Here is an 18,124-nt window from a genome sequence, read left to right as displayed (position 1 = left end):
CCAGTTGTCCATCTAGCCTAGTATTCTCTTTCTGGCAGTGGCAACAGAGCAACCAGCCACTAATCATGGTCCACTTCCCTAGTACCATCCCAACAATCACAGCTGCTGAATAACAGGGATGTTGGACCAAATACTGCTACTGGTAACATTTGCTTATAAATCTGCCCATGAATTTGTCCAATCCTTTTTTTTTATATGCTAATGCCATTTGGCTCTGCGATTTCCCACAGCAGCAAATTCCAAAAGTTTACTATGAGCTGCACAAACATTTTACTTGTTTTAGACTGATCTTCCACTTGTTTTACTGAGCACCTCCTAGATCTAACGAGTAGCATTCTCTGCTTCCCTTAATCCACCACTCCATGACTCAGTAAACCTGCTTCCAATTCACCCCTCAGTCCTCTTCTCTACCAGCTGAAGAATTCCAGCCTTTTCAGACTCATGCAAGGACACTGTGTACCTAGCTCATTCCTGAACTAGAATATTCACATATCTTATTACTACAGTTCTAAAAAAAGCACTGTAATGAAAAAAACCCAAAAAAAATAACTATAGTTACCATCAGAGAGAGATTCATAGTCATAGTCATATTCATCCTCTTCATCTTCTTCCTCTTCATTGGTAGGTGTGGGGTTGCTAGCACCATTACTAGCCTGTGCTTGCATATGTGCCAGCTGGTGAGCCTACAAGAACAGAAGCACTTACTACATTATTGCTAAGGACTTTTAAAAAGAAAAAGAATTTTCATCACTCTTTGCATCTTATTTTGTTTATATGAAAGCAATGAATAGATTAAGTGAGAAATAAATAAGATTGTTAAGATCGAGATAAAATACCCCTTTAAGGGTTTGAATATAAAGAGAACTTGTATTGCAAGAAAAAGACTTAATAAGATATGAAACCTAATTAATTATGGGAAAATGGCCACGTTGCACATCATTCAAGACTGCCTTTTTCTAGTCTGAGGTATGCTGTTTCAGAAACAGTTAAATACTTTTTCAGAAGATGGAGAATATCCATATACTGGTATGATCAGTGTGATTTACTCCTCTGATAACAAGAATTTAAGTCTAATGCAATTGTGCTTACATTTTGGGTAATGGCTGTTAGTTTTCAAGGATTCCATCTAACTGCTGACTAACCATAGACATTATTAGATTGAGGCTACTAGAGATGAAGCCCTAATTTTTAGAAATCAAAAAAATTCTCACATGGGAATAAGCACTATTTGAGTAGCAGAGTCCCCCACAAAAAGTCAGTAAGAAATTGAGTATTTGCCTGGTTTGAATATGAAAAAAGAAACAAAGCAGAACTCTACCAAAAATTACTACAATTATACACACATACTCGATGCATATCACTACTTCTCAAATAAACATGAACAGCGAATGTTATAGCCTCACAGAAAAAGATTCATTTCTATTTGTCACGTAGGGCATGTGGTGTTAATCATAATATTATGAAGTTTTATAAAATTAATATACACTAAAATTTAGTTAGGCTGTAGCTATAATTTACTGTATGTGTTGTCTACTTATTTGAAAGCACTGCAATCCACTGTGAGTCTTCCAAGCATGAATGTGTATTAGATTATTCTGCTGTACATATGAGATTAGCAAAAACTTCAAACACAAAGGAACTATTTCTAACAAGAGTTGGGTCTCACTGCTTGCTGTTAAGGAAGGGCTTTACCTTTTGTTTCAATATATCCACTGGTGTTTGATGGGCTTTCAGCTTCTTGTTTTTAAGCAGGATTTTTCTTCGTAGTTGGCCAGGGGAAGGAAGCATGGGATCATCGGAAAAGTCGCTCTCAAATAAAAACTTTGTCACCAACTTATCTCCAAATACATTCTGAAATATCAAGAACACGTGAGGTATTATGGAAAATCCCAAGGCATGAGCATGGAATAACTTCCCGCAGTTTACGGCCTACCTTGAAAATCTCGGCCATCTTGCGCTGCTGAGGCAGCGAGCAGTGGTTTTCTATGGAGATGATGACTGGCAGGTCGGAAGTGATGAACGCGTTGCGATCAATGGCTTCAACCACCTCCTGCGAGAGAGAAAGGCCATTGAAAGAATGTGGGATCATTCTGCAGCACTCAGTTCAGCTACTGTTAGCTGAGAGGGGGGTTGGACATCTGCTTTCCTCTGGAAGAAGGGAGAGGCCACAGTGTACTTTCAAAGCAAGCTGACATCTTGTTACAACACAAGTGGCAATACCCACTTTTGTTACTTATGTAACAACAAAACGACAGAAAATTACCCTATATATGCTACAAAAACTAATTTGAAAAGTGTAATATTTACTGCTGAGAATTTAATGTCTGACATAATCTATAGTTTATATTCTATTAGAATTTAGCCCATCAGAATTTGTATTTTTCTAGTAGGCAATTACTTTTTCCCTTTGTTACAGAAAAAATAACTTCTCACTTTTTTGTTTCTATGTGCAATTACCAGCATACCTTAAAAGAGATCTTTGTAGTAAGAGTGTGCCCATGATAAATGATAGGCATCCCGTCATCACCATCCCAGCAGTCTAATTCTACACTTCTGCAACCTTGTAAAAGGACCTACAATGCAATTGAGCAGTGTAAGCACATATAAGACACAGCATCATACCATCAAAGTAGAAGACAGACATTGCAGAGATGAATGAAAGCCCAGTGATTCAACAAAATTGCTGGAAAGAGCAATTTCTGTGAAGTATACAGCCCACAGAAGGTATAGTGCCCAGATAAGTGCATTCCCTAACTGAATTCCTTATTTCCCAGTGAAAAACGATGGGAAAATTAAGAAAGCACATATGTTCTTGGAAAAATTACCATAAAGCTTTCAAATTCATGGTATCTTAGAGGACACATGGAATCTGTTTGCAGAAGGTGGTTCTTATTGTACAGCTTAATTTCCTGAGAGAGAGAAACATTTCCATATTTCTACCTGCAAAAGCAGCTATAAAGCAACATAGCAATTTATTCCAGGTTGCTCCCATGACAGCTTAGGGGGAAAGCACGTGCAGTTTGTTTGTTGGGGGCTTTTTTGTTATTGTTAGTTTTATAAATAAAAGTCTGGAAATGATGTCTTAAAAATTTCTGTGAGGATAGTTAAAATGGAAATGTGCCAGGCCATCTTAATTATATTAAGCTAATTTACAGCCATCAATTCATTCATCAATTTTTAAATTATTCATTTATTTATTTAGAAAGCCATTGCTAAAAAAACCAATGAAGGAAGCAAAGAGGAAGGATGAAGGGAGAGATAACCCATCTTGTGGTAGCCCAGTTTATTATTGCTATCAGTATTTAGCATGCCTGTCATCTGTACTACAATTTAATATTTTACTGAATAGAAAGATCTCAACAATCAAACCCATTTGCAGCAAAACCATTCATGAACAAATAAAAAATTATTTCTACTCAAAACCTGAATAATTTGATTTCAGGCAGTTGTGTCCATAGCTGGCACTCCACCACTTCTGTGAGAGCCAGACTAAAGGAGCCAGAACAGAGCCCCTTCAGCAGGCAACAGCCACTTGAGGGACAGGAAGAAGCTCTTCTTAATCATGCAAACCTTGAAGGCAGTTGATCTCTATCTCACTTCCCATCTATTACCAACACAATACTAAGATCACTATGCAGTGCTACTGCAGGAACCTCTGCAACTGCATTACTCAGTACATTCATGTTATTCAGGATTTCCTAACACGGCCTCACCTCTCTGTCTATAGCCACAGGTGAGACAGCACATGGGACACCAGATGAGTCATTTCTCAATGGTGAGTCATTAACTCAGCATAATGAAAACACTACTGATAGGAAGTTTGATGCTTTCTCCAGCATTTTGCAAACTCACAGACATACAAATATATATATACAAACAAACATAGAACTGAAAGCCCAAGGGAGAATTTGTTCCTCGCCTGTTCACCACCAATCAGGCATAAAGTCTAAAATCTGTATAATATTCCTAGAAGTAACCTTTGTAGAAGTTCTATTTGAAATTTGTCTTTGCAGTGCAATGTACAGTATTTCAGTAGTGTTTTTGACATCTGAATGAACTAAAATATTAGATCAGTCTTTCCTGTGGGAAAGTCTAATTTTAGTAGGTTGGGTCAGACCGACTGGTGTCTAAATGCTATGAATCTCAAACTAAACCCATTTTTTTGCCTTAGAAAAGGCATTTGAGCACAACTGTTCTTACAGGCAGCTTTCCCACACATCATGTTTTCCAAAGTTTTGCAAGCAGGGGTTTAGGACATTTAGATTTTCAAAGCAAAAGGGTCATGTTCCTGAAACTTACCAGTAAAACAAACAAGTTCATGTTGAAAGCTACAGAACAATCCAATCCTGCATACCTGGCTGTAGAGCTCCACTGAGGACTCCCCTTTAAGCTGATGGCCAGTAAGGTAAGTATTGTGTGAGGATTCTATGTAGTAATATGAGAGAGGAAAGTGCAAGTCCTCAGCATTCTCCTGTGATTCATCATTTTTGGAGGCAAAGTTGTCTTTATCCATCAAAAATCTAGAAGTGAGAAAATGTGAGGAAATTTTATGCTGTGCTGAGCATTTTCTGACTCTCCTAGAAACATCAATACACTTGTATCATCTTTTAACATATATATATATATATACACACACACATATATATATACACACACATGTATATATAAATTAGTGCATAAGTAATTACCTTGCAAATCCTTCAAAAGATAGCAGCCCCTGCTGGCACATGTTCACACTAGGCTCAAATTTCTATAAGGAGGAAGGAATTAAAGAGATATATAATAACAATTCTTAGAAATACGTCTATGTCATGTTTTTATATGTAGTCTGCTCATAGCACTGAACAGTTAGTATGTAAAACCATGTTTTGTGGATAAAATAATCAGGTGCCTGCAAATTGTGTTTTACAAATCACTAAACAAACATACTAAAGTCATAATCATAAATCAAAGAATTATTCAGGTTGAAAAGGATGTTGGGAGATTGTGCAATCCAACCTCCTGTTCAAAGCTGAGATGGCAATTAAGTTGAAATTAAGAAAGATTTGTGATCAGGTATCCTACTCCCATCTATTATGCTTAAATACAACATACCACCATCTCAAGTTAACAAGATTTGTGGTATTCCAACTTGAAGTTTCTTTAGAATTTCTGTCTTTCAAACTTTGCAATTCTGTCTTGCATGTTGATAGTTATATATAGCTTTTAGCCTTTGTTAACTGCTAAATGGGTGCTTAGTTTTGGAGTACATTAATCATGCATGTTTCGAGGAATAAAAATTTTTCTACACACTTTCTAAAATCATCAGCCATTGTACACAAGGGAATAAAATGTCCATGTTTCCTCTGGAAATTTTTTTTACAATAAAATAAAAATACATGTAAATGGTGCTTTTTAAAGTTCCAAAGCAGGGTTATGCTCAATCAAATGTGGTCACAGACAAGGAGAAATAAATGAACTGTCACAAACACTTTTCCTAGCTAGTGACATCCCCTCCCTGCTAAAGTACACATAGCTAATAGAACTATTTATTTGCGTTTTTTAAAAATGGATATATTTATGGACATCCATACAATTTTCTAGCCCAAAATAAAGATAGTATTAAATTTTAAATTCAAGTAAACTGCAGAGACAATATCACTGTGAAAGGAGATACCCACACAGATGCTATTCTGAACAGCATACAACGTTAATGGGCAAAATGGAACTACCACAAATTCTAGTAAAAAGGAAAGATATTTGTATTGCAGACCTGGATAATACTGAGGATTTCATCATAGGTGCAGTGTTCTCCTTGACAATTCACTAGGAAGTCATTCAGCTGCTGGATTCCTACTCCAAATACTCCCAGCGATGTGCTTTCAACTCCAGTACCATTGGTTACGATGCTGGCAGCAGCAATAGCATCAGATATTTGCCTCTGGTTGTCTGATAGCTGCTGCCGGCTCTTAATGAACAAACCAAGGTCTGAAACATTTCTAGTCAACAAATCTTAAAAGAAAAATGAGGAAATAAAAATATAAGCTAAATAATGATGCGTATTATATATCCCATATAGAATATAATGTAGTGTACAATACACACAAGTATTTCACTGAGTGTTTTAGCACTGACACAGTCGATCAGAACAAAACCATCTTGTTTCTATCCACTAATAGAAGAGAGAACATTAAGCATGCATGTGAGTGGACTACAGGTGTCCAATGACTCTGAACAAAATCCTGGAACCTTTAACATGGATCCACAGCCTCTCACACGCCCAGGACTCTCCTGCTCCCTCTCACCACCATGTACAGCCTCAAAGCCTTTCCTTCACTGTGTGCAACCCCATACCCTTCCTGTTCAATCACCTTTTATCTTCTTCCAGTCTCCTGTGCCAATTGCTCTACACCCTCCCCACAAGCTGCTTGGCAGAAAGACTGTTTTCTTTACATGTGGCCAAAGTCCCAGACTTAGATTATGGTGACTGAGAAATGTAAAAGGGGACAGAGGCTTCCTTCCCCCTTATCCCACATAAAGCAGATCCACTAGGAAACTAGATAAGAAAAAACAGCCAAATGGGACACAGGGTACAGCCTCCTCATTTCTCCTCCCTATATTTGCACAGTGTTTTAGCCCTTCCAGGGCTCCTGCAACCTGATCCCTGATCCTACAGATCCCTGGGCTCAGCCATTCAGCAACAAGCTTTATTCTTCTGCTATTACCAGTTACAAATATATCTGTCTAGTGGAAAGCTGGAATACTTTTCCTTCACTTCATTTTTGTCTTAAACCCTGCTAACTAGGTATTAGTGGAGGCATGGCAGCAGCCCCTGACTTAAACTTATAACTGATAATGAGACTGACTGAGATGCATTTTTTTAAGGCCAATAACTGAAGTTGCTCAGCAGTCTAACAGCTGCATTTTTCTCTTTAACAAACCTAAATCAGGCTGGAATCCACTGCTATTTTCATCAATCTTCAAATTAGTATAAAGTGGAGTAGGCTCTAAGCCAGACCGGTTGCAAGGCACAGCATAAACATCAAAAAGGTCTTTCAGATCCTTGCGGCTACGGACACTGCAAAAAGAGCAGAGAAGTTCAATTTTTGCTCTTTTATAAACTTGGATGAATGAAATTAGCATAGAAAAAAAAAATCTTTTACCTGAAAGATTTGAAGAGCTCTACAAATTCCACAAAAGTCATGTTACTATCAGACACCATGAAGTTCTGAAATCCCTTCATTCCTCCTTTGACGCGGCCATGCCAGCTACTGCTGCTCCAGGTGCTAAATCCAAAAAAGACTGCTGTAGTTTGGTTATATTAAACCTCTACTTAATTGAAATATTATGCATTACTGTATTAACAGTTTATTTGTGTTCTCCTTAATGCATTTGTTAACAAAATCTGGAAGAAGCAAATTAAGCACTATCTCATAAGATGCATTATGATGGTTTTTACCTTCTTGCTTTATAGGAGCTATTTTTTTCCTTCAAGACAACTGAAAACTTTACCAGAATGAATAATGCATATCATGCAATTTAAAACTTTCATGTGGAAAAAGGCCTGATGCACATAGCACAAATGAAAGCACTTATTTTCCCTTTAAAGAAAACAATGCCAGTATTCTTGAAATGCGGGCTGCGTATAAGGTTCATTGAAGATGAAATAATAAAATAGATTGTTCAGTAACTGCAATCATTAATCTAAGTTGTGTAGCTGAAAAAGGCTTTTGAAGTAGAACCAGCACATTTCCAAAAGTCACAACCCAAAATCTTTAGGCTACTAGAGGATTTACACTGGTAAATACAGTTAGACCCTGACTTGAGCAGTATGAACAAGTCCTTAGTGAACAACATGTAGTAACTTGCAATGAGGGGCTGAGCTCTTGAGCCCCTTCCTGGGCCTAAACACCAATGAACACACATTACAGGAATGGGATCTGCCAGCACCAGCATCCTGAAAAGGGCAGGAACTAAGCAAACAACACAAATATCAAGAACTATCTAGTTTAAACCATAACTAACTGCAGAAGTGACAGTATTTCCTTCAAAATATCAGACCATGTGTCAGATTTTATTGCTCTGTAATGTTCAAATATACAGATCCATTAATCTATTAATTTTGCCATCAGGTTCAATACAAATAGTTCCAACAGCTGTGATGGCAAAACAGGACCAGCTTGTTGTCCAGTGTTCCTAAAGACTTGCCTGCAATCAGGTGACTTCTTACATAAATATGCTGGACCAGATTCCTGAGTTTACTCCTGGCATGAGATGGATGCATGCAATTGGAAACACAATGTGATTTAAAAGTACTAAAAAATACCATCTATTTTAGTTGATAATGTTCGATTTGTTTGACATCACTATGGCAAGTACTGAGACATACTGCATATAACTTTTTTTAGCTAAAATAATTCCTAGCATTTTTATCAGAGAGGAAAAATAAACCATGATGAGGAAAGTCTCTAGACTCCAGAAAACAGACTGGAACTGCAGAGTACCAAATGGGAGACCAAGAGCAGAAGAAAATGCTCAGCATTTCATCCTATCTGATCAATAAGATCATCTTCCAGAGTAGTGGGAAATAATACAAACAAAAAGTTTTCAAAAAAGAAGCCCCAAACCCCCAAGAAAACCCCATCATCACCAACAACCAAAACTGCAACTAGTAGCAGTCTGGATTACACCTGTAAATAGTTAATGAGACAGGAGGTTTATTCTCTCTTCCCAAAAAAGCCCCCATCTCTAGTGCTCTGTGTTCCAGTGGCCTTATCAACCATTCTCCTGCTTCCTCCACCTTACAAGTGGCACTAGATTTCCAAGGAATGTGGAAATTTGTCGGATGCCCATCTGCTTTGAAGGAATGACAGAAGCAGGTGCAAGCTACCTGTGTTCAGAATAAAACTCTCCAGTGCTCCAAATTTATTAATGGCTCATGAAAACTGGGTCACGATAATGGGTAAAACATGCAAATCTGTTCTGAGGAAGACTTCTTCTGGACATATGAAACAGCCATAAGCTACATCCTGAACAAGTTCTAGCAAGAAGGGTCATAGCAAATTTGGGATTTCTCTGCGAAGCAATGCTGAGGAGGTGCCAGACAACTTTTCCAGGGAAAACCTGTGATAACTGGGGGAGGTCCACAGTGCTTAGCTACAAAGAGATCCATGCAGTTCTGAGAGGATTTAAAGGAACATTAGCTGTCCTTTCCCAGGGAATGCGAGTTCTCCATTGAGCCTTTTAATCTCATTTAGAGACAACAACTATTCTGGCATAAAAGCAAAAAGAAGATTTGCAAAACACGGAAGCATTTTCCAGAGATAGAAAAGCAGTATTTCTTCAGTTCAATGTGAAAGAAAGCTGTTCTCATCCTTGCAAAAAAATAAAAGAATAATTGCTTACCAAGACAAATCCAAGTTTGTGAATGACAGTGAAAAACAAGAAGAACACAGAGCCTCACAAACCAGTGTTAAGCCAACCACTTATGTTCACAGGTGGCTCTACTACTCATACCTGTTGCCAAATCCAACTATTTTTAGTATACATATGATCCCCGAGAAATACACAACAGAAACCATTGCACAAGACACAACTCTTCAAAAATAATGTTCTACCAGCAGCAGTAATCTCTTCCACTGTTTACTGTTGCTGTCCTGGAACCCCGAAGATTCATGTTCATAACGATATTTCAGCATTCCTTCTCTGAAAGGCACTGGAAAGCCTCTGTTGAGGCTGTCCTCTTGTATGTCATGAAGTACTGTCCACATCCCTGACATATTATCATTGTTACATTATATTGTTAATACTGTAATTACTACAACCATCACCATTAGTATTTACAGCATTAATAAAATAATGCACTGTTACTGCACACATTGCAACAGCATAACCTTTAACATTCCCTAAGTGACACAAAAAGGATGAATGTTCAAGAAAAAGAGGCCTGTAAGAGGAAGATTCCAAATCTGTTCCTCCAATTCCCAAGACAGTAGTGCAGTCATCACCAGGAATGTCAGCAAAAGTTATTACTCCCCCAGGTAGAAATTATTTATGCTGAGAAATCTCAGAACTTCAGTTCACACATCTATAACATTTCTGTTGATTTTTACTATACAGAAGGTGCCTAGAACTATGTTTTGGAGAAGATCTGGTGAAAGAGTTAAGCTCCTTATTTGTGTAGTTTTGGAACAGCATTCCAATCTGCTTCTGTAACAGACATAAACTGAAGCGTGCTGCACAGGGACCTGCTACAAAGCCATCCTCAGATTCATGGCATTTTAGCTTAAATGTTTTGTGCTGTTCTACAATGTGTTTTAGATGTCTACAAAAAGGCTAATGACATTTCTGGAGCTGTTTTTGTCAAATTTTGCCAGTTTGGCACAAACCCCACATTTGATGGTAAGTAAGTAATAGTAGCTTCTTTTCTTTTTAAATCAAAGCATTGATTCTGTCCTTACCTAGACTGACTTTTGCTTGATGATATTACAGGAGAGGAGACTGGTCTTGCTGGTGATGTAGCTCCTAAACTGGGAGATCCAGATGCTGTCAGAGAGTGAGCTCTTCTTGATGGCAGGTTGTTAGATGGAGAAGAGTTAATAATAATATTTTGATCTAAGGAGAAAACAAAAGTTTTCATCGCAATTACAACATCTGTCCCAATAAAAATGCTTTTGTCCAGAAGACCTATAGGATATTTCATTAAAACATATAGTAAGACACTAACAGGATTCTAGATTTGTCCCAAAACAGTCAAAAAAGTACATATTGAACAACACTTAAAAATGCATTTTATCTGAATAGAAATGGAAAGCTACTGAAACTAAGTTAAAGAACAATCATGAACAACTGCAGAAATGAATTTCAAAGTTCACAGCATTTGGAGTTTCAACTGCAAAAGTAGGTTTATAAGTTTAACACTATAAAAAATGTCTGCATAAAAAGACTTTCAGCAAAACCCTGATGGACTTTAAAGTACTGAAGCAATATATTTACCTGGTTCTTCTTGTTCATCAATATCTTGAGGATCTGAACCACTTCTATTACGATATTCCTTACAGCTTTTTGCCTTTCGAGTTGCCATTTCATCATCAGTGGCCTCTCCACTTTCACCCTAGAAATAATGAGCACCATAATAAACATCCCAAACCCCCTATTTCCATTTCTTATCTGTACAATCTGTAATGAAGCCATGATATAAATCACCTATTCCTTACAAAACAGGTATTGTAAGGCCAATACCAGTAGAAAAGAGACAACTTAAACAGATACATAGTCAAGCGTGGGACCATTAGGTGTTACCTCAGTTTGACATCACACAGAAGATGACAATGATTGTGCTTCTCTAAAATGTTGCAGCTGGTATTACACTATTTTACTGGTGCACTGGAGCCCTAAAGAGGATGGACCTTTTCATCTGAGAATCTTTCTACCTGCCCGCTGGAAAATGTGGGTAGCATAGAGGTGCTAGTCCTGCATTTTCTTCTCTCCTGTCTAAGTTTAAAGCAGTTTTCTCTAGGAAAAGAGAGGAGACTCCAGACTAGGTCATGTTTCTGTCACCCACATGAGATAAAAGTGGGTGCTAATCCGAGGTGGAATAACTGTGGTAGTGTTTTTCGAAACATGAAAACAAAAAGGATTAAAAAAAATTACACCAACCTCCAGACATCCCTTTGCATGTTAAGATTTTTATTACCACCAATATTTTTACCTTTATGCTGAGGTAGCACCTAAAGGTTGCAAGAAGATTCTGTCCCCTTCTGCTAGCCCCAGTACCTACATGTCCTAACAATGCTGCAAGCATGAGAAAAGAAACACAAACTATTGGAAAACCATAATCCCCAAACTTGAAACTACAATAAACAGTTTTAAAACTATCATCTAACTTCTTTCCTCTGGTTCAGAACACAGCTACACAGTAACTGAAAGAAGGAAACAAAACACATGAATAACAAAATATTCTACCCTGATGAGTACTTTCTTCTTTTTCTTAGCTGTGCTGATTCCCAGAGTGTTGTTTCTCTGTACATTGGGCTTCTCGGTGCTTTTGGTGAGAGATCCCGTGCCTGTGTTTCTTGCACTCCATCGTCTGCCTCCGAACAGCTCAACAGCCTGAGCCAAGGTTGGGCCTTCAAATCTTCCATCCTCCTACAAAGATTCTCAGCGTTAACAAAACAAGGAGAATAAGGACACCTTTTTTAAGCAATAATATAGACTACTCTGAGGAACCAATGAAAGAAACAATCAAGAGGAGGCAATTTTTGATTATTGAGTGAATTCCCCAGGGCTATTTTGTTTGCTGCTTTGGAGATGTTTTTGGCCCTAACTATTATCACTCAGTATTTTGGTGCCCTTTTCAAGTACTGTCATTGCTTTTTTCTTTAATAAAATACTTATGTTGTTTACTGTAATTGGAAAAGCTTAAAAGTGAAGATGAGATCAGGCTAAAACTCCAAACATATGAAGAGCTTCATAAGAAAAAAAAATTTAACCTCAGTGTATTGAAAACTTACAAGGTTTGACATAACCTTGTGTGGAGAATCAGATCTTACTGCTTAAGCCATGTTACAAAGTTGGAGATTTATTAATCTAATCTTACTTATGATAGAAACTAGTTGCATTACATTAAGTTGTTGATATCTTTGAACTTTTTTATAGAGAATCACAGCATGTTTTACCTGGTAAAGGCTGACATACTGTTTCCGTAGCCACTGTAGTCTTTGATCAGGGAATCTCCTCATTTTTCTTACAGCTTTAGTCAATTCCAGCAATCCATCATACAGCATTCTGGCAGTGTATTTTGGAGCAACAAAGTGCAGCAACTTATTATCAGTAGTCTGAAGTCCATAAAGTAGTGTTATACCATTTTCTTCAAGGGACATATTGCAAAGTTTATTTTGAACACACACAGTGTGCATATCAATGCCCGAGTGTCCCATATATACAGCCTTGGCTGAAAACAAGTCCAAAAAACCTTCCACCAGTCCAGTATTACCAAGAAACTGGTATTTACCAAGCTCAGCGGTATTACCCAGCACACTCAGTTTTACCTTGGCATTTGCAGGGCAAACTGTTGTGGGTTTTGTCCAAGTCAAAGTACTATTGTCAGGCTGGAGCTGAAGAAAGCAACGAGCTGAGAGATGTGTCTCCTGGTCATAATGAATGACGGTCGCCCCTTGTTGCATGAACTGATGGACGTCAGCCCTGATGGACAGCACGTACCAGGGAATGAGTTCTATCCCATGGCAGAAAGCCTTTTGCTGCTCTTCCACTGAATTTGTGTCCCATTCTTTCAACTGCTCAAATATGTCACTTTCAGAATCTGAAAGATCTCCAATGAGAAATCTGCATATGAGCAAAGATGAGAGAGTTATATTTAGTAATACATGTGCTGATTTATGCTATGCTTTATTAATATTTTTTCTGCTGTAGTTTAAATAAATTAACTACTATCATCACTATATAATTGGGACTTACAGGAACTTGTGTAGTTTTTGAAGTATTACAATTTATGTTATTGCAATTTTGCATTAATTAATAGATGCTGCTAGAATTAATTATAACTCCTGAAACAATATGATTATATTTTCCTAGAAGTTTCCAAACTTTGCATTAATAATAAGAGGTGTCTGATTGGTTCTTAAAGCCAAGTGATTCCAGTTTTTAAATACACTGTGTAAGATTGCTTCAGTTGAAATATCAAGTACCATATGTGGAAGATGTTAGCAGGATGTAGTGGATTTCAGACAGGACTTCTAATCTCTATTCTATTACTGATTTAATGTGCAGACCTTTCACATTATATAATACTCTGACCAACACTAGCAAAACTGTGGTTAAAATACATACCTTCCTCATAAGAATGCAGCGAGAATTTTATCAGATACTTTCCATCAGAAATTTTATTTTACTTAAGGAAAATATTAACATAAAACTTGTATGCAGCAACCAGAACTTCTGAAATATTTTGCCAAAGTTAGAAACAGTAGATACAGAGCAACAATACTGAGCAAGTAGATGAGGTAGTTTAAATAAAATGCCTTCCCTGCAGAAGCTTCTAACATGTATGAATGTACAAATGTTCAATATTTGGATACTTCAGTGAACATAAAAAAGGACAAACTGTTCTGTGTACAACAGAAATAATGAAGCATATTTTCTTAAGGATATCCGGCCAATAAAATCCAAACCATCTTCCTCTACATATTCTTCAAGACATCTTATCCTAATACCTCCGTGCTTCCCCTTCCTATCACCACAGCACTCCCAGTTCCTGCCCCTCTCCTACCAACCAAGCCAAAGATGACTTGTGTTTCCAAGTCACATACACCATCTCCCCCAGTGACCACCAGCTTTCCCTAAAACTCTTCCCTACCTGGATGACAAATTAACCTGAATTTTTCCCTTATTCCATACAGCAATTCTAATGATTCCTCTACAAATTCATTTATTGGTGAGATCTCTATCTCTTCACCAAATTTATAAAAAAGGGACAAATAAGCTGAGGATTTATTGCTTGTGGTGAGGGGCCCTGGCAGAATAACTGCAGTCTTAACTGTAGCTCTATTTATTTAAGAAATATTCCTAAAAATAACGGTCAAGCATGATAACTGAGTTGGTATAAATTGCCTTACTAGAGTCTTACCAGACACATGTAAATAGAAATATTTACCTGTATTATACACAACAAACATTTCAAAATTAAAGAAACAACTGAAGCAGCTCCTTCTCCCCTATGCCCTCAAAACAATCAAACAAGTCTCTGTAAAAATGCTATAAAATGTATTCTGAGAGTAGATGTGCATGGCTGGAGGAGTCTATTATAGCAGAGATGGCAGAGCTTTGTTTATGCCTTGTTTCACATGTGTTGCATGCTGCAGATTAAAACATACAGGAAGCAGGTAAGCCAAGCACACACACACGTAACCATACACAGAAATGGAGCCTCTGACACGAGCTGCCAAAAGCCACACCACTGTCAATTACTGAGAGCACTTACAGAGCCTGGGGTGGACCAGGGGCTTTCTTTACACGTGCTGCACTGAGAGGCAACGAAATGAAAAGATAAAGGAAACAGTGACACAGATTGCAGTTTTAGAGGAGAAAATTGCAAGGTACACAAAAAGAAAAAAAAATGGGAGGTTTTCCTCTATTATTTTATATGCTATTTAGTGTCATTGGAAAAGCTTAAAAGTGACGACAAGATCAGGCTAATAAAGCAATGATTCAAAGTCAGCAGTATCTTCATAGGTCACTCAGTAATTAACAATTCCATAAAAACTGTATTTCAAACTTGGTTTGTTTTTTTTTTTTTCATTTTCCTGCCTACCTTTTTTTAAAAAAAATTATTAATTGTCGAAATTGAATTCTAAGAAAGATTAATGTTTGATATTTATCTGGCATGTACAGAAATCCAGGGCAATTAGATGGGTCACTGACTACAGAGTGATAGAGCTTATTTGCTAACGCAACTAGGAAAGTAATTATACCCACTGCCCATTGATTCTATTAGATGCCTTTCATTTTCTTCAAATCAAATTAACCTACCAGCTTTGGTGCATTCATGTTCCACAATACTGATCCAAATCATCAAAAGAAAAACTAATTGAAAATCTTTCTTGTAATTATAAAGTAATGAGAAACATGTTATGCAGTGTTATTTTTCTGCCTTTATGACCACAACATTACAATTATCAGATAATGCATAATTATGATATAATTTGGATTTTATAACACTGTATGCAAATATGACATGTCTCACAAGAAAGAGGACTAAATTTCTTCCTTAGAACTTTTTAGCTGTTCATAGCAATAAAAATAAACCAAACACAGCCTCCTTACGAGCACAACAGAACATGCCTCTGTTGCCATTTGCTCCTGTACCTCACCCATCTTTCTGCATGCCCAGGAAAGTCACGGCAAGTGAATAAGGAATTTCCAAAGCCTATGAGATACTTGAGTTAAATCAGTACTTTCAGAAGTATTCTCCTACAAGTATTATACTGTTAAAATCAGTATTTACTGCATCAGAAGTACAGATACTCATAACTGAGTAGTTAGTAGCCTGAACCAGGAAACATAGCTTTAACTACCGATCCGCAGTTTTGTCCATTCAAATCCTAAATTTTCATTTCAGATTCACACTGGGTTTTTTAAAAAACTGAATTCCTACTTTATTTTAGAGCAGAACTTCCCAGATTCTATTTACATATAAAGCATAAATAAGTAAATTAACAAAAATTATTTCATAAACACATAAAAAAAGGAACTCCATTTAATATCTTTTTGTTCATCCAAGTGAAATGTTTATATGCCTAGCTTATTCACCATTTGAACTGTGATTTGCAAGTTGATTTTAAAGCATATTTATTAACAAAAAGTAATTCCTGGAAGAAAGTATTTGGATTGAAGTAAGAGATAACATAAATGGGCAGAGAAGTGGGTCTGTCTTTCTTGGCTTAATCTACTGCTCCACTTCCCAGAAGCAACTAAAGCCAGATGTGAATAATTCTATTAGAAACCATTCTTTCAGGAAATAATGATTATTTATTTGAAATGAAATTTAGAATTATATGTTAATGAAATAAATGCATTTTCAACAGGAAGATAGTAGTTGCCTCTCAGGCACTTATTAGATTTAATGTTTAAGTAGCTGAAATAAGTTGGATAGTTCTGAACATATTGATATTTCTGACACACCTTATCAATAAAATAAATCAAGCAGTGACTTAAGCATGCTTTTTTTATGCAAGCCCTCACATAATTTTACAGTGCTTCACCTCAGAGCAGTACAGTTCTGTTACTTAATTTGAAGTTAGTCTAACACAGTTACTCAGCTGAAAGCTGACCTGACCCACCTATCTCTACATGAGCTTTGCAATGTGACTTAATTGCAAAGCAACACTCTAGAATATCATGCAATGTCTTAAACTTTGCATTTACTGTCTTTCCTGTTGGTGACTAGTACAGTCTTCAAAAGTGGTCTTCAAAGTGAAATCAGATTACTGAACACTGGGCTATTTTTACACAGGGCACAATGAAGTAAACTTCTTTGCAAAATAGCAGGACTATAGCAACCTAAAAATTCAAAATGTGTACTCACAAATGAATGTTTTCTGGACAAAATTTAAACCCCTCAAACTAACATGTCCTTAAAAGAAGAAGTCTTTTGAAGGATAATAAATAATCTTTATTTTGGAGGGGCCAGAACACTCCCTGAGCATGCAGAATATAATGTTCTGAGCTCTGATAACAAATATGTCCTGGTGCTATTCCTGTCACTAGAGATCAAAATTGTAATTGTAACTGTGGATTTTTAAAGCTCTCTGTGTAAGACAAAAAGGATTTACCCTTATCGTGAGAGGAAGTAATTACATCATGAGGGAAAATATAGCTATACAGAGACTTTCCAAGAAGTTGAGTATCAGGGGAGAAAAGTTCTGAATTGGAAGTGGATAAATACAAGGGAAGATGTTAAAGTTGCTCTTATTTCTAAAAGCAAGCCTTGGTAAAAGAAAATCAAATATTAAAACCATGAAATATACATTTGATGATAGAAAATAAAATGAGACCTACTGGTACCGGTTTTTTTCCTTCAAGGAGTTTTTCCTTGAATTGCTCCCTTCACTAACATTGTCTTCACCCTCTTCAGACTCCAAACTGCGATTGCAGCTCCGAATAGTTTGAAAGATATTGTTTGTTGTTGATTCTTTCTCTGGATTATTTAAACCATCTTGGCCTACTCGTTGTAAGAAATTGTCTTGTCCACTGTAATCTGAAACAAACTATATAGATATCTAAAAGATTAGTATAGGTATAAATAGAACATTGTGTCATCTACTTCTCACTGTAGAAATTTTTACTATTAAGATTATTTAGTGCATATTTCCTACTTGCTTCCCAAGAGATTTTGTGCCTACTTGCAACCCAAAACAGACCAAATCATTTCATAAATCAAGTAACACAAGTTAAAGTAACTCCTGAAAACTTTTAAAAAACCTCAGTCTTTAACTTTTCATCTAACAGGGGCATTTTTCTTTTCAAACCAAAATAATAAAACTCAAAAGAATTGTTTCTTTCCATAGAGAAGCTTGACCTGATGAGCTTCTAAATTCTGTTTTTAAGGAACTGAAAACTTCCAATTCCC

At 36.8% G+C, this 18,124-nt stretch overlaps 1 protein-coding gene across 4 annotated transcripts in view; it reads right to left on the bottom strand.

Moving 5' to 3' along the window:
• The window catches only part of PLCE1 (phospholipase C epsilon 1), a 146,793-nt gene that overhangs the window by 18,989 nt on the left and 109,680 nt on the right, over nucleotides 1-18,124 (bottom strand). For 3 of the 4 annotated variants that reach the window (XM_010410588.4, XM_039553593.1, XM_039553595.1), the window contains 14 exons: nucleotides 17,554-17,762; nucleotides 12,657-13,323; nucleotides 11,944-12,126; nucleotides 10,975-11,092; nucleotides 10,440-10,593; nucleotides 7,143-7,265; nucleotides 6,921-7,057; nucleotides 5,753-5,991; nucleotides 4,689-4,750; nucleotides 4,355-4,520; nucleotides 2,466-2,573; nucleotides 1,934-2,050; nucleotides 1,693-1,851; nucleotides 560-683 (listed from right to left, as the gene is read on the bottom strand). In XM_010410588.4, the coding sequence (XP_010408890.3) occupies nucleotides 560-683; nucleotides 1,693-1,851; nucleotides 1,934-2,050; nucleotides 2,466-2,573; nucleotides 4,355-4,520; nucleotides 4,689-4,750; nucleotides 5,753-5,991; nucleotides 6,921-7,057; nucleotides 7,143-7,265; nucleotides 10,440-10,593; nucleotides 10,975-11,092; nucleotides 11,944-12,126; nucleotides 12,657-13,323; nucleotides 17,554-17,762 (2,566 nt within the window). The remainder of the gene's footprint in view (nucleotides 1-559; nucleotides 684-1,692; nucleotides 1,852-1,933; nucleotides 2,051-2,465; nucleotides 2,574-4,354; nucleotides 4,521-4,688; nucleotides 4,751-5,752; nucleotides 5,992-6,920; nucleotides 7,058-7,142; nucleotides 7,266-10,439; nucleotides 10,594-10,974; nucleotides 11,093-11,943; nucleotides 12,127-12,656; nucleotides 13,324-17,553; nucleotides 17,763-18,124) is intronic. The other variant, XM_039553594.1, reaches the window with a different exon arrangement.

Source organism: Corvus cornix, chromosome 6 (assembly GCF_000738735.6).
Source record: "Corvus cornix cornix isolate S_Up_H32 chromosome 6, ASM73873v5, whole genome shotgun sequence".
Taxonomy (NCBI): domain Eukaryota; kingdom Metazoa; phylum Chordata; class Aves; order Passeriformes; family Corvidae; genus Corvus; species Corvus cornix.
Note: the sequence above shows the minus strand (reverse complement) of the source record. Positions and strands in the feature narration are given on the sequence as shown.